The sequence below is a fragment of the Alosa sapidissima genome, chromosome 1 (assembly GCF_018492685.1).
Source record: "Alosa sapidissima isolate fAloSap1 chromosome 1, fAloSap1.pri, whole genome shotgun sequence".
In the NCBI taxonomy this organism is placed as follows: domain Eukaryota; kingdom Metazoa; phylum Chordata; class Actinopteri; order Clupeiformes; family Clupeidae; genus Alosa; species Alosa sapidissima.
In genome coordinates, this window is record NC_055957.1 from 35,733,848 (window position 1) to 35,757,807 (window position 23,960).

Here is a 23,960-nt window from a genome sequence, read left to right on the forward strand (position 1 = left end):
GAACAGCAGAGTGGACAAAACAAGGTGCCAGGGGTTGGAGGGACGGAGCAGACAGAAGGAGAAAGGTGCGTGGGTGGAGAGACAGAGGTCTGTGATGGGAGAGGTGGAGAGCTGAGGGAGCAAGCATGTGGCATGGAGACATGCAGCGCTGTGGAGCCGGAGGGAGAGATGTGTTTGTGAGGGGGGTTGCGTGTGTGTGTCTCTCTGTGTGTGTGTCTCTCTGTGTGTGTGTGTGTGTGGGTGTGGGTGTGGGTGTGTGTGTGTGGGAAGAGGGAGCAGGTCGTGGTGTCTGGCTGCGTGTGTGTCCTTCCTGTCACAACACTCTCAAGATCAGCTGACGAGGTTAAGAGTCTGAGCCCTCTGAGTGTCTCTGTCCCACAAGAGTGACAGTCCACCGATAAACACACACACACACACTGAAATCCCTCTTGTACACCGAGAACAAACACAACAAAATGACAAAACCCCTGAGGAAATTGAGCGGAGAGAGGAGAGAAGAAAAAAAGTTAATAAATAAAAAATAAGAATGCTCTTCACTGCCAAACAACCTCCCGATCCATTTCACAAAGGATTCCAATCTCTGCTTTTCTCTCTCTCTTTTTCTCTCTCTCTCATTCTCTCTTTCTCTCTGTCTGTGTTGGAGGGGTAAAAGAGGTCAGTACAAGAGTCAGATGAAAGTGTAAACACTTCAAGAAGGTGGTAGGAGGAAGAGCTAATTTTTTTAAACCCTTTACTGCTCATGTTCCTGCACTCTGTTTCTCTCTCTCTCTCTCTCACCCTTTCTCTCTCCTCTCTAATTGGGTCTTGGGTGAGTTTCTTTAGACAGGGCCATTCATCATGGCACGATGTTGAGAGACAAACCCAGTGGGAGAAGGAGAAGAGGGAGGGGGAGAGAGTGCTGGGTGAAACCCTGTCAGTTCATTCTCCTCTTTTTCTCCCGCTTTATTTTTTTGGCCCTCTTGAGTGTCAGTTTTACAAGCACCACGAGAAAGTGTGCGTGTGTGTGTGTGTGTGTGTGTGTGTGTGTGTGTGTGTGGTGGTGGTGGTGGTGGTTTTGGGGTGGTCTAACATATTTGGCATTAGTTTCCTATTAGTTCATCAAGTCTGAAATATTCCAATTACATTCTAGCACACACATAGACCATTACATGACAGGGTAGAGATTCTCATACAGTGAACACATGACTTTGACACCGTCACTTTTTACATGTTTCATGTTTCTCCATGAAGTCACATAATAATAATAATATCCCATTATGAAAACAGAGCCACCTGTGGCCTAGCTAAGTGTGGCCATGCTGTAAGGTGAATGTCTGTCCTGGGTCAGTCCAAGGTTATGTGCCACCTGAGATGTATGAGACAAATTGTCTTTAAGAGCCTGCCCAGATGCAATGGCATGGCATGATGGTGCCACCACCATGCATCATCATGGGGACATTGTTATCCAGGACTGGGACTTGATGAACTCACTTGACCTGATCTTCAGCTTTGAGTTCTGTTTGCTTGTTTTTCATATGCCCAGCTGTGCTAAGCAGTTGATGCTGGGGTTGGATGGAAAAACGTGCTGCTCACTCCAATTAAAATATACTTTAAAACAAATGTCTTTACCCTTGTTTAGATCAGTCTTTCAGCACAGTTTGATCACAGACGTCAAGGCAGAATTGGTTGGATTTTGGGCTCTTTTCGAGTCCTCTAAAATGCAGTGTGAATTGACCATTTCACCCACAGTGTATCATGTTTAAAAGTGAGCCTCTGTGTAAACAGAGAGGAAGAGAGTGAGAGAACTGTGGAGCTTTGTGGCCGCTGATGAGTGTAATGGTGTATGAAACCGCAGCACCGACACAAAACAAGTATGCTACAGTGTCCAGTGTTCCGTCCACCCTGTTCTTACCACATCTTCACCTCAATGCACAACCGCAGGCTTCCACTCTGTCGGTTACAGTAGAATGCGCTACCTGATGAGTCTACCTGGTACTCACATAAAGCAGGCCAACAACTGTGCCCTACATGTGCCACTGCTCCAAGCACCACAAACTAAACCTACTGTACTAAACCTAAACTAAACTGCACCAAGCAAACTAAACCTACTAAACCTAAACTAAACTGCACCAAGCAAACTAAACCTACTAAACCTAAATGTGTAAATAAATATGATTATCAAAGAAAAACAAGAACAAATCGAACAAGAACACATAGGTTTACAGCATCCACTGTATTGGGTGAAAGCAACATTTCATGATTTAAAAAAACATGATTAGCTCTATGAACATTTCTGTGTAGGTTCAGGAGATAATATGTCTACAGTTGTGCTCATAAGTTTACATACCCTGTACATATGCTGAAGTTGACTTAAAAGAGGAATAAAAAAATATATTTTGGAAATTGATCTTAATGCCTAAATTAGGAAAAATTCTACCTTTAAGGACATCATTATTTTTGTGAATGAATAATGTATCGTAAATAAATAAATGGTCTTTCTTAAAATACAGGGGGCATAAGTAAGTACACCCCTATGTTAAATTCCCATAGAGGCAGGCGGATGTTTATTTTTAAAGGCCAGTTATTTCTTGGATCCAGGATACTATGCATCCTGATAAAGTTCCCCAGGCCTTTGGAATTAAAATAGCCCCACATCATCACATACCCTTCACCATTCATAGAGATTGGCATGGTTTTATTTCAGTTAGCCTAATAGCTTGGTTTGACATGCATTGAGAAATTATCTAATGGAAAGCACCCCATGACAATTGTGTGAAAACATGTGTGAGAACATTGAGTGGCAATTCTTTGAGAAGTTCAACTTGTTCACCACCTTTTTTAAATGATACAGTTTATTACAAATTCATTCAGATTGTTTTCATTTGATCTGCATGTTTGATAAATCCAAAGACTCGGTTATGCTTGAAAACAGTGAAAGAAAGAATTTTTAGAAAGACAGAATAGAAACTATTTAAATGAGATGTACCGCAAAGCGGTACAAAATATGACCGCTGCCCAGTCCTGCACATTCTCTCCGCAAAAATAAATCACACTTGTCAATTTGTCTCCATCTCCATACCCTACTTTTGTGTATATAAATGAGTGTGTGCATAGTGTGTGTATATGTGTGTGTGTTTTTGTGTATATGTGTGCTTCTGTGTGTTTGTGTGTGTGTGTGTGTGTGGGTTTGCTTGTGAGTGTGTGTGTGTCTGTGTGCCTGCTTGCATGTGTGTGTGTGTGTGTGTGTGCGCGTGTGTCGGTGTGTGTGTGTGTGTGTGAGTGCGTATGTATGCGTGTAGGTGTGTTTGTGTGTGTGTGTGCGTGCCTGTGTGTGTGAGTGTGTCAGCCAAAGATACCTGCAATTACACTGCCTCACTTTTGCCTTTTCATTTCCAGAGGTGGAAAGTAACGAAATACATTTACTCACGTTACTGTATTGAGTAGTTTTTCTGTATTTTTTAAGTAGTTTATAAAATCGGTATTTTAAATTTTACTTGATTACATTTTGAGTGAAGTATTGTACTTCGCTACATAAAAAAAATCCCATCCGTTACTTGAGTAAAAAAAAAAGTTAAGACTAACGAAAACAGAAAGGGAGAGAAAAAAAATCGCGCCCTAAACCACTAGCCTAGTGATAAGGATCAGCATGTAGCCTACAACAGGACATGAATCAAGCTGGCGCTATGCAGTCTTTCTGAAAGTGATGGAAAGTGGTGGAAATAAGTATTGAATGCTTATTTTTTTTTTTCAGTAATTAGCCCAAACTTCCAGTGAGTCTATTTGAACTTTTCACCACACATTATATTAACACACATATAAAAAATCCAAACATACTGTAAGAGTTATGTGTATTAAACTGGAATGACACAGGAAAAAAGTATTGAACGTGCCTACTGAAATTTCTTCAATACTTTGTGGAAAAGCCTTTGTTTGTAAAGACAGCTTCAAGACATTTCCTGTATGACAAAACTTATTAGTGCATCAGGTGTGATTTTGGCCCATTGTTCTAAACAGATTCCAGGGGTCCCTCTTGTGCATCCTGATCTTTAGTTACTTCCAGAACAGTTTAATTGAATTTAATTGAATTGGCTGCCTTCAAGTCTTTCTGGAGCTTTCTCCGAGTGGTCTTTGGCTCTTGGAATTGACTATCCTTCTGACTCCCTGGTCAGAAATATTGCAAGGAGATCCTGTGCATGGCCGGTTGATGATGCAGTGATGTTTCTTCCACTTGCAGATAATGGCTCCCATGCTGCTTACTGAAGATTCTGAAGTTTTGAAATGCATCTGTAATCAGTTTCATTGATATGTTTTGGAACAATAAGGTTGCAAAGGTCTTGGGAGAGCTTTTTGCTTTTATCCATCATGAAATGTTTCTTGTGTGACACCTTGGTAATGAAAAACCTTTTTATAGCCCATCAATATGTATAGGCTACTAACCAAGCTTATATTAATTTGCACAGATAGAAAGGATAACTGCTCTCTAACTACTTACAGATTCCCAGCTCGTTCCTTCCCTTTCCTTGCCTTAGTGCTTTTTCTTAGCTTGATCAATACTTTTTCCCTGTATTATTCCACTTCATTACACATGACTCTACTTATGGAGTTGTTTGGATTTTTTATGTGTGGATTACCTGAGCTATTACTAATGCCTGGTGAAAATGTTGTACCCCCCGTATTCCACTTTTCAAGGGCCCTCTCCTCCATTGCGGCCCTATACTTCCCACTCTCCCCCCCAGTTCGACGCCCTTTAATCTGCTGAACCTTCTGCTTGTTTCCAAATATAAAAAAAACTCTCTGCAACTCAACATTGGCCTGCCTGCCTCAGCTGCCTGTGAGGGGCTTTTCAGTTGTGCTGGATTACTGTTCACTGCAAAGCGACCCAAGGATGAGTGCAACTAACTTTGAAAATCAACTACTGCTCAAACTTAAAGGAGAAATCCGGTGATTTTTCACATAGATCTCCATTTCTCAACGTCACCGAGTACTGTCGGTATGAACAAAACTGGAACAATCGGTTTTACCTAGCTTGAGTTACTGCAGCTACAGCACTACACACTGGGAGCCTTAGCTGCTGGCTGCAGCAACTCGAGCTAGGACCAAAGTCCTTTTCAGGCAAGTACCTCCACTCGGCGGCCATATTGCAACACTTTTTGAGCACTTATCGTGCATCTATTTCGGCAGAAATGCGTGTGCGTAAGGCTTCACGACACCAATCTTGCTCCAGCAGCGAGATCACAACAGATAATTGGCACAATGTCTTCACAGCACACCACATGATTGGCTCAATGTATTTTACTACACACCACATGATTGGCTCAATGTATTCACGTGTCGACGTTTTGCCGCGGAAGGGTTGTGATATTTGTAGACAACTGGCGTTACAAACTAACCCCATGCATTACTATGGAGGATTTTTTGAGTGCTGTATCTCCTCATTAGAAAGTCTTTGGTAAAACTGTTTTTTCTGGTACCCCCCCCCCCCCCCCAAAAAAAAGTAACTAAGTAACTTTTACTTAAAGTACATTTTAAATGAACTACTTTTTACTTTTACTTAAGTACATTTTCAGATCGGTATTTTAACTTGTACTTGAGTAATATTTCATCAAGGTATTGGTACTTTTACTTGAGTACAATATTTTCGTACTTTTTCCACCTCTGTTCATTTCTAACTAGGTGGCGCTATACTGTACCTCAAATGAGTGGATATGGAATGTGTTGACATGACCCGTGGAGACCAACATACAAAATAATTTGGTCATCCTAGGCATCCGGGATGGATTGACATGGCCCCTTGAGACCAACATATGTGAAAAAAAGTTGGTCGTCCTAGGCCGTATGGTTCTCGAGATATTCACAGAAGACTGTATCCAGCCTACCCTCCTTTTGGTGGGTCCGGTGCAGCCCAGTCTTTCAGTGTCCCGAGAATCGTTGACGGAAATTCACTGAAAAAAAACCCTCATAATATGGCTTATATGACTCAAAATAAGGGATTCAGGAGTGCCCATAAGCTTAAATCCATGTGTAAACCAAGAGGGTGTAATGAATGTGACATGCATAATTCACCTTTGTTATTAAAGGGACACCAGGCAAGCCTGATGCTTTTTCTCTACGAAACTCCCCCTCGCTCGGTCTGAAGCTCTTTTCCTTTTCTTTGCATCTTCCGTCAAGAATTTTCGCTCCTTCTTCGCCGGCTCTGCCATTATACACACCTTTGCAACAATCGCTAGCGTTTCGTTAGCCTGCCTCTGTGCTGTGGATGCAGGATGTAAAACTGATCCTGCTACGGTCGGAGGGTACGATACACTGAACTTGCAAGTGGGATATTCTTCCTACAGGCAGTAGGGGCGGGCGAGAGAGTCTTCATTCGCCCTGTAATGAGTCATTTAACCATATACCGACTTAAGAAGATGATTAATTAACACGAAAATGTTGCCTGGTGTACCTTTAAGTGTGGTTCTACACACCATTCGTATTAAACGCAGCACTTTGTTCTTTCTGTAGTTACTTCATGTAAGTATGACAGTTCAGGGATCGCTGGCCCTTTAAATGTTATAAATGTGTGATGACGTGTAGCCCCATGCCTGTTTTGTTGCTGGACAGCGCCAGTGTTTTTCCTATAAAATAAACGACACACGCATTTGTGTGCTCAACGTGAGAAATTGTCTCTTGCGATTTACTGCAATTTCCACAAGGGAATTGTTTTAGTAATTACTGTGTTTACACAGAATACAACCACTAACAAAAATAGGCTATGAATAAATTATTTTATTTAACTGGTATGTGAGCTTCAACAAATTATTGAATCATTTAATAAGGCTGTGGGGCCATATTTAGTGTTTCAGATGTCCATGTGCTGGAAGGAAAAACTTTCTCTCTCTTCCACTTTTCTCCTCTCTCTCCCATTCTTTTTGAAAGTAATTAAAGTTTGATGTTCTGTCTCAAGAGAACCTCTCTTGCTCCTCAGGTCTCTGGTAAGAAGAGTGCTGTGTGTGTGTGTGTGGGTGTGTGTGTGTGCGCGTGCGTGTGTGTGCGCGTGTGTTTTGTGAAAACAGTATTTTTATATTTACCATGTTAATGCACATGTGTTGATGCACATCGGTTATGAACATATACATATCATGTTTGCCATTTGTTTTTTAACTCTTTGACTCTCTGCCCTCTTCTCTAGACCCCCTTGAGCAATTACCCTGATGCTGTATGAGAACATATTTATTGTGTGTGTGTGTGTGTGTGTGTGTGTGTGTGTGTGTGTGTGTGTGTGTGTGTGTGTGTGTGTGTGTGTGTGTGTGTGTGTGTGTGTGTGTGTGTGCACATACATACATAAAGGCACACAGGCTAAAATCGGTATTGCTGTGAGTGACGCTAATTTGTATGACTTCCTGCCCTCTAACTACAGTTGTCTTCTTCTTTCTCCATCAGACATGTAAGCAGAGGCAGAGGATAAAAGTTAGTTATAATTAATAAATACATTGATAGTAGATTGGTCTTAGTCAACTTTGTGTGCAAGACCTTGAGAGATGAACTGAATGACCTACACTAGTCACTTTAAAATACAGAATTAATTGATCTACAGAAAAGAATTCCTTCCTTCTTGTGGAGTTTTATCATAAACCTCATAAACCTCAAACCTCTTGACGTTTCTGAGCACCTCTACTGTCTCACCAGCATGTGTGTTCATTAGCTGTAGTCTTCATTGTTTACCAACCCCTGTGGAGAATCGGAGTCTGTGCTGTCTGGCAGTGCCAGCCATAATGAAATATCACTACAAAGAATACCACCAAAAGCCCATGTAAAATAATGTCTGTAAATGCCAGTACTGTAAATAGCTGGAAGACACCATCTGAACATCTGTATGGTCTTTAAATGATGAATATGCACCAGAATACCCACCACTGCTGCTTCCTTTTGCCCACTGTCCTCCTCTGGTCATCTCCAGGGGCAGGCAGCCCTCCCCTCCCCCCTCCACCCATCAGTTTATGCCATCGGCAGGTGACATGTAGTGGGCACTGACCCAAACTCTGCGGACTACCCTCGCTATGCCACAGGCTGTGCCACACTTGACTGGGCACGCACTGAAACACTGGCACTATCGTCTGTCTGCACAGCGCTACCAACCTGGGAGTCTGGGCAAAGACCCAGAGCAGAGGGAGTGTGCATGTGTGTGTTTGGAAACCCTGGCACCCATCCAAACACTGGCTGGGGCTGCTCATGTATCAAGCTGGGTGTGAACTGTTTTTCATGTATGTATGGTGTATGAGAGTTGTGTTGCTGCTAGTGGTCCATTATCATGTCCTTTTCACCCCTGCTCCCCAAGGCCTGGGCCACAAGCCAAGAGCCCTGCCAAGGCCTGGGTCGTTCTCCTGCAGCGAGGCAGGGGGCTGAGGGGGCCCCAGGGCCGGCCAGCAGATCAATCTGTCTCTGAGGATGAAGACGCAGGGCAGGGCACAGGGCACAGGGCAGCAGGCACAGGGCTGTCGCAGTGCAGTTGGACGCTAGTTTGGTCAAAGGAGGGTTGTATGCCCCAGGTTTACACCACTCAATACTGTATCTGCTGTCTCACATCAATATAACTCCTTAGTGGGGAAATATGTTCCGTTTGTGTTTGAGGGATATTAGAGAGATTTGTAAACAAGTCGGATGTTTATGGTGAATGCTGTGGCAGTTTTACACACAGTTCAAAACTATACACTTTCATCATCATTGTGATGAGACATTGCATTGTGTCAGGTCCAAGTCAGACTTCTTTCTGCTGTTAATCTGTTCAATTTAGCTGCTCTTCCCACGTGTGTCATCCTCACCAGCTGGCTAAAACACCAACGTCTCCCCATTAGTGAAGTCTCAGCAAGTCCTTTGGGTGATTGTGTTTGTTGCCACTATCTGCTCATTCCACACCATAAACTCACACAACCCATATGAACTGTAACCTTTGCACTGGGGATTATGATGACTGAAATGATTTGCTTTATAGTTGCATGTGTTCTTCACCTGTTGTCTCTACATTATTCAGAACAAAGTGATGTTTGTCACCTTCTAATGGCTCAGATTCTGCAACACAAAACCCCACAAAATCAATAAGCTTAATTTAAGGCAAACATTTGGTCCAAAACTAGTGAGCATGTGTGTGTGTGAGGCGTGCGTGCATGTGTGTGTGCGTGCGTGCGTGCATGATTTGGAAGGCCCATTGCCTGTGTACATGTGTATAGGAACAAAAATTATGAACATGTTGAATTTCAGACAACAGTTCTAAAGTTCAAAAATGTAGAATGCCATAATTAGAGCTTACACAATTATTGTTTGAATAGCAATAAGTCTATTGTGCTCAGGATAAGAATCACTAACACCAAATAACTCATAAAGTACTTATAACTTTGGTTATTTTTTGGGGGAAGAATGCAATGATCTTTCTATGGCAAGAAATGTGTTTCAACGTCTGGCTCCTATGGGGCAGTGTTCAAGTCAAGCTTAACAGGAAGATACAAGGGAATTTAGTCACCTTCTGATATTTATTTTCATATGGTGTGACACTCCAGACTCTACAGACTGATGTCTAACAAGACATTCAATGATGTCATGATGAAGCAAGTGACACTAGATCCAAAATCAAAAGCTAGTGTGGTGGTGGAGCATAAAAGCATATTAAAATAACTACACGAATCTCTGTGAACTTAAAAAATTACTTTTATTCTGGAGAACCAATAAAATTATGGTAAATATTTACAAATAATTACTCCTTAAGATTCACTTGACAAGTACAGAGAAAGATAATTCACTGGGGGACAGTCACTCTGGGGGACAGATGCACATACACTGATTAGTCAACACGCCCTGCTCTGAACAGAGCTGTGGAGAGATGCCATCCTGTAAACGTGACAAACCATAATAATTATCATCAACAACAGTAATAATAACAAGAAGAATATTAACAGTAACAATAAGCTTACAAAAATTAAAAGCATAATATCAAAGTCACAATTGTTTACCATGTGTGAAAAAAAATAAATCCCAGAAACATAAACTAAAAATGAACAAAGAAATTTAAAATGAACTCAAAGGAAATGGTATCTTTGGCAAATTGGCACTGCAGTCGATACATTCAAATATTAAGACAAGACACAACACACAAGAGAGCAAAAACACACCAATGATTTTTTTTCTTTTTCATAACCACTAGAAAATTGAATAAAAAACATACACAATTCTCGAAGAAGCATTCTTTCATTTACTCCTGTTTATTTTATAGTTTCTTCATTCCTCCATCTGTTTGAAGGCATTTCTGCATTTGACACCTGGCATTATTGGTTAGTTGATTTTAGCTTTTTACTTGTACTGAATTTGTTAAATGGCCATGTCAGGCTTTGGTGGATGCTATACAGTAGATATGTTGTTTATTTCTGTAATTTGTTAAAATTCTCTTGGCAATAATGCACTATTTCCACTTTTCAAACCACTAATATACCAAAAACTTCACTGTTTGTTAAAAAAAGAAAGTAGAAAAGAAAGAATACCAACACCAAGGGGTGAAGGAGTGTTGTAATCCACACGGATTCTCAGATTGTATGCAAAAGGCCACTATAAGGTCATTACCAAATACTCACACTTTTCTTTTGCTTTTGGAACCCTTGGCAGATGAGCATGTCATTTCAAAATATTAGGAGTCGTAGAGGGTAACTACAGAGTTTAAGACAGTAAAGCCCTCGCTATAATGGCAGACATATTTGCATGTTTATTTTGGGACCAGAAAGTGTTCCTGTAGACTGATCAGTCTCTGATCTGTTAATCCTCATCCAGGGGTAGATCAGATGTTGCACTCAGGGGGGATCCTCTGAAGAGGGTCTCTGTACAGGTTGCAGTACAGTCTGTGTGTCTAAATACAACTAAATGGAAATTAGTAATGGCACTTATGTTATGCCCAGCAACCAGCGCAGTCTATTTGAGTCTATTTGACATGCTGTAGATTTTCACCTTAATCTTGAATCTGACCTCAAACTCTTTTTGAACCATTTGTCTAGAAGCTGACAAATATAATATTTTCATATACAGACACTGACTGTCAATGAGAAGCTTGCAAACAGGTACTTTGATTGATTGTTCATGAAAGCTTGTTTATTTATATATTTGCTTTGATTTTGTTATTTTTTATGTGCCCCTCCAACCTAGGTGGAGGGACTCAATTGCTACATGATGGTCAGACTGGGAGAATTGCTTGCTGAGCTTCAATTGAGGGCAAACCTCAGTATAAAAGTATGCTTTAGAAATTCTTATAAATTACTTTCCGTTTGTAAAGTTTAGCACACTGTGGTACAAATTTCCCCACAGGAATTTAGTGCGTCATAAAATAGGAAATGTACATTGCCTTAGGCATGCAAGAACATCTGGCCAAATACAAGGATCATTGAAAATATACGTATATGACATATGTAGATAAGAATTGTTAAATAATGATGTCAAATATCATATTCCATTTGTCAATGAAATGATGATTTTGCTTTCTGCACAAACATCAAACATGACTTTACAGGGTATCAAGGAAGAGGACATTCCTTTGCCATTGAGATGACATCACCGGCATTAACCAAGGAAGTGGAGTAGTGGGAATAGCACCTTTGCCTCCGATTGGCAAAGAGAGACCCCCTCCCCCCCCCCCCCCTTCCAAGAAATGTGATCAATGGAACAGTTCCTCTGGATGTGAAATGGCAGACGTGAGAGGTGAGGAGAGAACAGAGGCTGGCGCTCTGATGAGATTAAGATAGAGTGAATGAGAGAGAGTGATGGGGGTGAGGCAGGGCAAGGTTGGGTTTTGATGGCACAGCAGGTTTGATTCCCCCTGAGGGAACGGAGGGGGGACTCGTGACCCACAGAGGACAAAGGAACCGAGTGGGGGAGTGTCTGAGGGGCGGGTGCTAATCACCGCTGTCCGTTTCAAGCCAAGTATCTAAGCCAATGATAGTCACATCTACCTTATTCAACCAATAAGGTCTTCTCAATGGCATTGGTAACCTCATTGATAATTCTACATGGTCTGCAAAGATATTTGTCAGATATTCTAAGGTATATAGTATATTAATGTGGGATAGTTGAGTTGTACAAGTGGTCATACAAATGTGTATATTTTGGAGACAAGGGTAGATTTAAGAATTATTGTTTTTTTGATTGTGTATATGGCCAGATCTTAGCTGTGGTAGGCCCTAGTCATGCCTTTGTTCAACATCTAATCATTCCACTAAAATGTGGTGATATACTAACTGAACGGCATCCAATTAATATCATGATAACTTGATAATGACAACATATAAATATCTTGTGTACATATGTTTAGGCTTTTAAACAACCTGGTTTCCTTGGTTTGTAAGAGAGAAATACTAAATCCTGTGAATTCAAATTAGTTTGCTGTGGTTCACTCGGCATTGATTGGTCTATAGATAAGTGACCTTCTGTAGACAGAGTAGACAGTTGCTTTAGGGACACATGGTCAAGACTGGATGACTCAGTAGAAAAAATAAAGGCACTGTCCTTAATATCAGCTGGTGCACCTCAGGTTCATAATGCCTCAAACTACAAGGTTAGATAAGGACAAAGTTCACCAGTAGCACTATGGTGAATTTTTTATTAAGGGTTTCTTTAGAGTTGCCCAAGCAGCAACTTAGGCCTACAAACACAAGAAGTCATTCTATAACTACTTTACAGATTAATAATCAAACTAACACTTTCTGAAGATATACTCATATATTTTTATTTTCCTCTTCTTTTGTTAACCTTTCCATTGCAGTTTTGGTGCTTCTGATTGGCTATTGAAACTACACAGTACTCCTTCAGTTCAAAGCTACTCTGAGCAGACCACAGCGTATCAAAAACAAACGGACATAAAAAGGTTTTTACACGGGTGGACAATAGCTAAATAAATCACACCATTTTCTCTGTGTTCATTCACTAGCATCTACAATAAATATGAATTCTCAATCAATTCTGATTGGGGATATTTTGTTGGAAATGGATACTGTACAGCATCAATTGTACACACACACACACACACACAGTGGTAGACACTCACAGTTTTGACACACAGTTTTGACACACAGAAAGGGTTTGGTAAGGCCTCCACCACTTCGTGCATTGTCTCAGCGCATTGCAGATGAAAGGAGTTACTCAGAAATAAAGTACACGTACTTGAAGAAGAGAAAGAGAGAGAGAGAGTGTTATAAAAAAGAGAGAAATAGAAATGTTGATTGATTGAAAAAAAACAAACAGTGTTGACTCATTGTGTCATTGTGCTTTATAGGAGAGTCAGTTTCTTTGGGGAGGTTTTTGTCACACAATGATTTCACGTCTAGTAAGTCTGCTTGATAACGTCATTGGGAATGGGTACAGGGGCTGAGACTGGCACGTCTTTTGACAACACACTACCAAACCCTGGCTAAGTCTGATGAGAGTCTGTTATTCCTTTAAAAACTGAGCAGTGCTCAAATGTAGCCACTGGCACTGGATACTGGCAACAAGTCTCCTATAGAGCATATATATTAGTCTGCCTCTCCAGCAATAAATATCTTTAAATTATTTCAACATTCCCAATATGAGGGCTGGGTCGTAGGTCCAGCATACACACACATATACACATCACACACCGATCACCTCTATGTACACAGGGAGAGGGAGATGTGTCTGTACACTATTTACTGGCCGGATGTGTTTACTGTGCTTCGTGTGGGTGATTATTGTACCTAAATTGCTACGTGTGTGTGCAGCATTAGAAAGTCACACATAAACACACACGAACATGTTTCACATAATGTACACCTATGCTATTGTATATCCCATATGAGTGTGTTAGACTTTCAAGCACACTCTGGAAAGCATGCCTTTCAGATGAAAACTGGGTAGACATCGAGAGGAAGAAGTTCAGCATTCCGCTGTAGTCCATGCTGACGTCTCCGTTTAGGATTTGTACTGATGTTGTGCTTTCATTTCATAGGCACTCTAAATTTGCATTCAGTGATGACCTTCCCTCTCTCTCAGCTTGGAATCAGAATTAATCAAGTCTATAGGCTGTCTTTTCAATAGTGCCAGTTTACTAACCTGAGAAAAATATATGAACAACCACTCAAACATATATTCTTTTAAAGAGTATATTACAAAACAACAACAAAAGGAAAGAGCGGGAAGATTGGAATTAATGAACAAAAGTAAAGAGTTTTAAAAATGCACGTTTTGACAAACTAAAGAACAGGCACCGCAGTTGCTATTATGTCATGGATGAGACAATGAACACATCATCCCCATTATCACTGCCCGAGTGGGAGTGAACCTAAATCTAGCCAGTGGTAGATTGTCCATTCAGCCAAATCAAAACTCAGCTCTCCTTATGTTGTAAACTATACAGAACATTTTGCAATTTTCTTTTCCCAACACATCAAATAAAAAGACATGACAAAAGTACAAAATCAATCATAAACCTTTTTCAGGGCTTCTTCAATTCATTACTTAACTCAAGTAATAAAGGCTCTACTGTAAACAAAACAATGACTGAACGCTGGAGGAGTTTGCAATGAAAGATTCATTATTATTTAGACTAAAACCCCAGAGTTCACATCTCAGGGAGGTCAATGCAAAAGGCTGAAAGACCAGAGGAAGAGAGAAAGATGCAGAGCAAAGAAACATCTGCGTTTCTCACCCTTTCAACATGGCAGCACAAAGTCATGAATGGAGCTATAGGCTATAGGCAGAACATGAAGAATGGCATAGAAGTAAGTTTGGACGTACAAACAGTGTCTTCACTCTCCTCTCTCTCTCCTCTCCAATCCTCTGTACTCCTGGAGTAACGCTGGTGTTATCACCCTCAATCCCTCCTCTTCCTCCTCCTCCTCCTCATTCTCCTCACTGGCAGTTAATGGCGGTCATAGGAGCTGGCAGTAGCTGTGGCAGCAGGGCCTGCACCTCTTGTGGCAGCACTGTAGTAGTATGGAGACCCTAGGAAGAGGAGAAGACCATATTACTGATGGATCAATTCAATACATACTGCAGATGTGACTGTCATTATGCTTTCATTTATATCAATTCAATTACATATACTTCTCCTAACAATGAAGTGAGCCACTTTATCATAAAATCATATCTATCTTGTCTGATAAAATATCATAGTCTAAGCAGCCCAAATAGGTCTAAGTCTAAGTTCTCATCACAGGCTATGTACTTTTAGTACATAGTTCTCAGATCAGAATTGTAATTCTCAATAATCATATCACTTGTGCACATCATTAAAGCAGCTTCTCCCCATCTTGAACAAATAATAAAGCTCTCAAGTACATTAAGTAAGTACGTTTCACTTGCTAATCAATGGCATGTTGGTCAAAATGCACTATACTGGTTCCCTGTTGAATAGTCCTACCCCATAAAACAAATTGGCCTTATTTCATCGCTTGTGTCATTACATGTACAGTAAATGTGTTGGACTGGCTGTCATAACTAGTTGTCATAATCTGTCTAGCATAATGTATGTGACTTGACAGACAGGAACGTCAGGATGTATAGAAAGATGTACAGTGGTGCACAGCTGACCAAGGGGTGTTTTACTGTATATTGGTCATTTTTCATTTGCACAATGTCGTAAAAACCTTTGTTTTTGTCACAATGTCTTGTCAACAGAAAAAAACATTGAAACATATCCACTATCTTGCAATCAACCCCCTCCACACACAATAATGTATAACTTTGCAGTTTTGAAATAGAAAATAGTGCTGCCTTGCGCATTACTGTAAATACTTACAGAGTAAACTGTCATATTGACAACAAAACAAAACAGTTTGACTATCTTTACATAAACAATGGCATCATGACTTGTCATTTTGATTGCACTAACCATTTCAATGGCCTCCATATTTGCTTTTGAGGCATAAACTAAGCATTTTGAGCAAGATACGCATTTTGCAGGTTTTCTGCTATGTGGTGCAGTTTGTACTAATTGTTTTGAGAAATGCACTAACTGTTGTGCACATGTTCTATATGATTTGAGAAATGCACCAAAGCGACTGAGAAAAACTGTAATCTTATTGTTGCCTAGGAGCAACTACGGAGATAATAACATCTGATTTTCTTTTCTGATGGAAGAACACCTGCTCACCACAATAAGCATACTTCAAATAATTATTCACTCTGTTAAGCTTTTGCAGTTTTTTAAAAAAGGATAACAAATGCACAGATCTGTGAGAAAATTACATTGCATTCATCTTCCAATTCCAAAAGCATTTAAGTTTAGTTCCAGATCATTTTACTTCACTTTTGTCAGCACAGCAATGTTGAATGCATGCAGTATTGACTCAGCAGCCAATTATCACACAAAACAAGTTACATGTGTGATAATTCCCCCCTGTGCTGTGGTTTTAGGAGCAGTGCAAATCAGACAGTTTCAGTGTACAGTATTTTACTGGTGATGGATTTTTTGAATGAAACTGTGCCCTGTCTGTGATGCGGAGGAGGAAGGGAGTCATTGAGGATGGTGAGTTAGGGATGTGGAGATGTGTTACAGCAGAGTGGGATAATGATATCATTTTATTGACCTGGGCTATCTTAGTTTACAATGATCCAGGTGCCATTTGTAATTCTCTTTCACTGTCTCTCAGCTTGAGCTGGCCATTTGCAATGTATCTCTCACACACACACACACACACACTCACACACACAACAAACACACACATATTTTCACGCAAACACAAAGATTAATCTTGATCATAGCATCTTGGTGTTTACCGCCTATGGGTCTCTTTAGATGAAAAGGCTTTTAAGTATCACAGCAAAGCAGAAGCACATCATTTTTCTTCATTAAGGCCAAGAACAGGAAGAGGAGGGGGAGAGAGTAGAGAAGTGATGATGAGAATGGACCAATGAGAGGTGAGAGCAGCACATTACATGGAGGACACAGGGAGTCCTATGAGGCCAAACACCAGAATTGAGAAGATGTTCCAGAGATACATTTATGCTCTGAAGGAACGCAAGAGCCCATAAAAACATTCAAATAGAATGAGTTACAGTTATGTGATCATGACCAGCTAAAGTTCAACACCATTCAAGTTCAACACGCAGTTCTTTAAGAATGAAGTACTGTATGTCAGAGGTTTAGACTGCCATTGGCCACTACCATAGTAAGATTAGGGACTTTTATTGTTAGCTGTGTATGCTCTTCCTATCCATTTAAGGTACTGTAAGTGATTCTAAGCGATTTCTAACCCTTAACATTTTTTGTTACATTCAGCGAATATCTCCTCCTGATTCTCTCCCTGTCCATTCTGTGAGTACCCTGTATAAGCCTGGTCTTTGTACACAGTCCTGTCCATTCTGTGAGTACCCTGTATAAGCCTGGTCTTTGTACACAGCCCTGACCATAACAAAAGCCAATCACCGAAAAGGGGGGACGGGAGTTATAAGTATATATACTTTTTTGATCCCGTGAGGGAAATTTGGTCTCTGCATTTAACCCAATCGGTGAATTAGTGAAACACAAACAGCACACAGTGAACACACCATGAGGTGAAGCACACACTAATCCCGGCGCAATGAGCTGCCTGCTACAATGCTCGGGGAGCATTGACGGGTTAGGTGCCTTGCTCAAGGGCACTTCAGCCGCGGCCCACTGGTCGGGGCTCGAACCGGCAACCCTCCGGTTACAAGTCCAGAGTGCTAACCAGTGGGCCACGGCTGCCCCTCTAGTTTGAGGTGGGTGGGGGACTGGTTTCACTCTCTGGTGTTTTGTTTGGTGTTTGGTGCAAATATCAACAAATGTGCAAAAGGGAAATGTATTGTCTCAAACATTTCTCAGTTGTGGAATAGCCTTCCTCTTGTCATAGCCTAAGCCCAATTTAAGTTAAACCTATATCTCAAAATCCTGTTTTTCTCAGACTATTCTTATCTCGCCTTATTTCTCTTAAGGGTGTCCCAGGAGAAACAGGTGAGATTTCACTTCACAATATTGATTTCGATCAATAAGATGCTACTGAAGGACCAAAAAGAGAAAACGTCCTCTAACTATTACATGATTTTACCATTAACTGGGATTTGTAATTCTGTTGCTGTTTTTGTTACTGTCCAACATGTGTAATATATTCACCCTATTCTAAGATTGGTAGGAAACTCAATGGCCGGATTCCAGTAGCACACCGCTGGCACTAACGGTATGATGTTGCTTTTTGTTATGGTCAGACACTACAGTGCAGTTAGGGACGTGAGTCCCCTCCACCCCCCACCCCCCACCCCCACCCAACAGACAGCAGACAGCAGACATACCTGTGATCTGTGTGGTCTGGCTGGTGAACAGCCCGGAGCTGCAGGCCATGTCAGAGCCCAGAAGAGATCCGTAGTCCTGCTGCAGCACTGCAGAGCCAAAACATATACAGCACTGGTCAGATTACACACGCCCAGGCAAGCATACACACACACAAATACACAAACACACACACAAACAAACAAACAAACACACACACACACATGCACACACACACACACACACACACACACACACACACACACACATGCAGTCATCCATGGGTTCTCTCTCTCTCTCTCTCTCTCTCACACACACACACACACACACACACACACACACACACACACACCTGCACACTCCTCATACTAATAACAAGAACAAACACACACATGCACTCACGCACACACACACCTCTATACACACACACACACACACACACACACACACACACACACACACACAAACAACTCCAGAAATGCCAAAAAATGCAGTCCTCAACATTGGATGTTGGATGAATATTTATAGTAAGTGCTCCTACCTGCACATTATAGAAAAGATGGATGACTGTGTGAATGGACTTGTTTTTCATATAACAGAAACAATTGGGATTGTGAAATGTGTTCAATGAGAGTAGTTGTTGACTTTTAGGAAAACCAGTGTCAAATTTTATTTCAAGTTTCTGAAGTGATGACTATTTTCAGTGATTGTCTATTCTTACAGAGTGAGTTATGCATATCTACAGCAAGTCATTTGCTCATTGTTGTGTGTCTGTTGCTGACTTACCTAACAGACTCGGGTTTGGGAATCTCCAGGACTCATTATATGTGGAATACTGAGGATGAGAGTACGGACCGCCTGAAAAGTCACCCCCTATGAAAACAACAATAAAAGGCTGAGTACACATTGAGATATACAGTCTCAGATATTCCTCTTGGTCTGTGCATTACAATCTGTATGAGTTTCTGTCAATGTTAATCAGTTTGTGGGTTTTTGTTTTGCGTGTTTTAATAGATGTGGAACCTAGAAGGCATGTTCTGCCCCATCCTTATCCCTTTCTTTCTCTTGTTGCGTTTTCCATACCTTCACATAATGGGGTTGTATCTCTTGAAGCCACTTGACCCATCAAAAGTATGTCTACTTTTCTCTTTCTCTCTCTCCCCCTCCAAACACTCCAGTTCTCCCTGGGGAGGACTCTCCCTATGCTGACTGTCACAAACCCTGAAGCCCCAGACCACTCGTTCCCTCCCTCCCTCTCTCCCTCCCCTCCGTCTCTCCTGCTCTGTCGGTTCTGCTTCATCGCTCTTGTGCTCCCCCTTTCCATGTGTCAGCCCCCCTGCCGCAAGAGAAGGAGAGTGGGGGACAGTAAAGAGGGAGGGAAAGAGGGAAACAGAGATCTAATACAGGAGGAGAGGTAGACAAGGAGAGAGGGGAGAACGTGGGGGTATGATGAGGTAAAGGGGACAGTGAACCAAAAACAAGGTTGGATGTGGCCTATCCCCGAGAACAAAAACAAGGTTGGATGTGGCCTATCCCCGAGAACAAACACAAGGTTGGATGTGGCCTATCCCCGAGAACAAAAAAGGACTCTAGCTAACACACAACACTACTGTTGGTTTGCCTGACATGTCCACTGTACGTGCGTCTCTCATGACCAGATGTAATCGCCGGTCCACTTCCACTTTTATCTCTTCTACGCTCATCCCTTTCAACTCCCCATCTAACCCATTCCTCCCCTCACCTTTCCTTCCACTCTAACCACCATCATGCCTCCTACAGCTCACACAACAGGAGGGGGAGCACAAAGCAGCGTGCAGCAACGGAGCACATAACGTGGAGGAGGACAGCCGAGGGTGTGGAACAAACACATAGCATGAGTGGCCCCTGCAGAGTTACCCCAGTAACCTTCAGTGCTTTGTCAGGTGGGGTGGCTGCTGCGGCTACCTCCCTGAGCTCTAATGCTTCCCCCCTTGTCATTTCATCTCTGTGGTGACTGCCGCACGTCAGGTTATTCTGAGGAGAAATCTGTGTGTGTGTGTGTGTGTGTGTGTGTGTGTGTGTGTGTGTGTGTGTGTGTTTGACAGATAGAGAGGGGGTCCCCTTGTGAGGCACTCTGTGTCAAGGTCACAAATGCTTGTCAAATCTTTGGGAAAACACCGGGGCGCTTGCGCTGCCAGCCAGAGACAAGGTTACACCTCCTTTCCAGAGACACTTCCTACACAACCCCTGAGAGTCACATCCCGTCGACACACACACACACACACACACGCACACGCACACGCACACACACACACACACACAATGACAGCCATGGCCCTGGTAAATGCACACCCACCCTACAAAAGCGTTAGGGGATTTGTTAGCAGGGTTAGCTTGAATCTTCCTCTTTTCTGACACCTCTCTTTTAAGGTCTTTGTTATTCCTTATGTTTTGGTCTGTTGTTTTCCTCACATGCCTTGATGTTTATCATGTCCTATGTGTGTACAACACCGGCACAAACCCCTGCAGGCTGCAGAGGGTTGTAAACATTCTACTTTAATTAAGACATTTAAACAATTAAACTGTGCTTTAATGCAGGTTATGTTGTGCTTTAGTGTGCTAGTGCAGGTTATGTTAAATTAAACTTAAAATGTACATGCCACAATTAGTTATGGATTTCCACAATTAGTTATGGAGTCCTGAATTTCCCCCTTGGGGATCAATAAAGTATCTATCTATCTATCTATCTATCTATCTATCTATCTATCTATCTGGATAGTTTATACTTTTGGATTTGTTGGTGGTTACTGCATATTAAGAAGTATGATCAAATATATGGGATATTGTATATATTCCATAAGTCCATAAACACTGTAAATGGCAAATGGAAAACCTTATCAAGTAAAAGTTATCAGCTTCTGCATATAAAGAGTGGAAGGAGATACGTGTGTGAGTGGGTACAGTTGATGACATGCATAATGCAAATGCAAATGTGTGCACAAGTCAGTGTTGTGTGTGCACATGTGAGAGTAGAGTGCTGGTGCCTTCATGCTTTTGTGTGTGAGCGAAGGAGAGAACAAGAAAGAAAGAAAGAGAGTAAGAGAGAGATTGAAAGAAAGGAAGAGAGTAAGAGATTGAAAGAAAGGAACAGAGGAAGAGAGAGACTGAAAGAGAGGAAAAGAGGAAGAGAGAGACTGAAAGAGAGAGAGATTGAAAGAAAGGAAGAGAGTAAGAGAGAGATGGAAAGAAAGGAAGATAGTAAGAGAGAGATTGAAAGAAAAGAAGAGAGTAAGAGAGAGATGGAAAGAAAGGAAGAGAGTAAGAGAGAGACTGAAAGAAAGGAGGAGATTAAGAGATTGAAAGAAAGAAAGGAGGAGTGTAAGAGATTGAAAGAAAGAAAGGAAGAGTGTAAGAGAGAGAGATTGAAAGAAAAGAAGAGGCAGAGAATGAATGCATTAGTCAGGGGTCAGCGGTGATTCTCATTAAAAACAAATTACTGATGTTGAGAAGGGACAGCTGTGCTACTGCGACATGCACACACACTCACAGACATCCTCACTCTCACACACACACACACACACACACACACACACACACACACACACACACACACACACACACATGCATGCATGCACATTACCCCCTGGGAATCCTGTCAACCTGGCGCAGACAGGGGAGAGGAGGAAGTGGCAGAGACACCCCCCCACTGGGATTTAACCAGAGAATAAAGGGAGTAAAGAGGTGAGAGAAAAGCAGGAGGAGGAGGAGGAGGAGGAGAGACAGAGGAGGAGAGGAAGAGAGAGTGTGGGAGACAGGGACCTTCAGAGTCAAGGGATTAGAAGAGAGACAATGAGGAAGAAAGAAGACAGATAAAGAAGGGACAGGAGGGACGGAGAGAGAGAGAGAGAGCAAAAGAGAGAAAGAAAGAATCGCCTAAGTCTTGGCTATCTGATTTGGATCTGGAGAGTTGCTCTAAAGCTGGGTGAGGGAGCTCTTGATTGAGCACATTCTTGAACACACACACACACACACACACACACACACACACGCACACACGCACACAAGCACACACACACACACACACACACACACACACACCTCATCCTATTCCATCAGGAGCTTTAAATGAAAGGTACACAGTTCAAATGGACACCTCTCCCCATTGGGGAAACCACTGTCTCTCTCTCTCTCCCTCTCTCTCTATATATCTACCACTCTATTCATTGTTGTGAGTTCTCTATCACTTTCGATCATCATCTGCCTCAATCTATCACTTTATAACTGCCTCTTAACTCTCTCTTTCTCACTTTGTGTGTGTGTGTGTGTGTGTGTGTGTGTGTGTGTGTGTGTGTGTGTGTGTGTGTGTGTGTGTGTGTGTGTATATATATGTGTGCATGCTCACTCACCAGGCACCATGCCACTTAATGAGGGGGCTGAGTAGCTGCCTTGCCCAGCCGGAGGGACGTGAGGGGGGTACCCAGGCAGTGTGGTGCTGGCAAGGTCACGACCTGCAACCAGACAAACATGAGTTTCCTCTGCTCAAAGAAAGTGTACAAACACACCAAGTAAAGCCTAAAATGGCCTCACTCTGCTCATGTGATACATGCACCATTGGCAGGAAATTCAGGAGGATACTGATAAACAGGCATTTTTGGGGCAAAGGCAAATATCATCTAGGACAGGGGTTGGCAACCCCGCGGCTCCGGAGCCGCATGCGGCTCTTTGATCCCTCTGATGCGGCTCAGCTTTTCAAAATAATTAATGAGTATTTAATTAAAATGTATTTTATTTTAGTTCGTTCATTTTCAAAATGTATTGTAGGTCCATCTGAGTAATTTATATAACTTTCCACCTCAATTGACTCCGTAACCGTAGCCTGCACAATATTGTTACATTTGCGGTTTGTTGCCATGTCAATATCAAACAAAATCACCGATTTCCCTCCATTTCAGTCAACGAGAACACTTTAATTGTAATTGTTGATGTGTGCGCTTGCTGTAGGCTAGATAAGGAAAATGTCAAAAAGGAAACGTCAGCGACCACAGTTTGCGAGCGCGAACACAAGCGGGCTGAAATGGGAAAGTTTCCATCCGAAGACTGATTCTGAAAACGCGAAATGAACTGCCCGTTATATATCGCACACTGCAACGAGTTAGTATTGCTGTGTTAACCCTATTCCACTTGCATGTGAGAAATCTCTCACATATGAAAAATATAAAGACAAACCTGCGCTCACGTTTAAGGGCAATTCCGTGCAAAACTGTCACATCCATAACGCCAACACAATGCCATGGTATTTAGTTGGCGTTATGGATATATGACAGTTTTGCGTGGAGTTGCCCTTAAATGATGACAGCCTCAATTCTTGCATGAAACTTCACCTCACTGAATATGAGCCAGCCAGACTCCAAGGCCATCACCAAATCTAATCTCTGGTAGGCCTAATGTTCAATTTCGCCAATGACATGTCAACGAAAATTGTGTTGTGTTGTTAACTATGATGTTACTTTGCATACCAAAGGACACTGGGAAAATAGGGGGTGGTGTTTAGCCTACATGGGAAGCCTAAGGCCTATACTTCTGTCATTCCACTTTACATTTCAAGTTACTTGCACATTACTTTTAAAATTAGTAGAACATTTATTAAAAAATCCTCTATTGAATGAAAGTAACTAAAAAGAGATAAAAAAAAATACATTTGGTAAAAGTGGCTCTCCAGGCAAAAAAGGTTGCCGACCCCTGATCTAGGAACTTCAGA

General features: G+C 41.7%; 1 protein-coding gene and 1 long non-coding RNA gene across 5 annotated transcripts in view; one reads left to right on the forward strand and one right to left on the reverse strand.

Moving 5' to 3' along the window:
• On the forward strand, positions 1–11,623 carry LOC121713337. Its single transcript, XR_006032800.1, has 3 exons — positions 1–65; positions 11,137–11,220; positions 11,498–11,623. It is a non-coding gene; the product is annotated as an uncharacterized LOC121713337 (long non-coding RNA).
• The window catches only part of pax5 (paired box 5), a 44,793-nt gene continuing 30,472 nt past the window's right edge, over positions 9,640–23,960 (reverse strand). For all 4 annotated transcript variants that reach the window (XM_042097750.1, XM_042097727.1, XM_042097742.1 and 1 more), the window contains exons 8-11: positions 22,609–22,710; positions 19,010–19,096; positions 18,247–18,333; positions 9,640–14,940 (exon numbers count right to left, since the gene is read on the reverse strand). In XM_042097750.1, the coding sequence (XP_041953684.1) occupies positions 14,858–14,940; positions 18,247–18,333; positions 19,010–19,096; positions 22,609–22,710 (359 nt within the window). In that variant the 3' untranslated portion in view covers positions 9,640–14,857. The remainder of the gene's footprint in view (positions 14,941–18,246; positions 18,334–19,009; positions 19,097–22,608; positions 22,711–23,960) is intronic.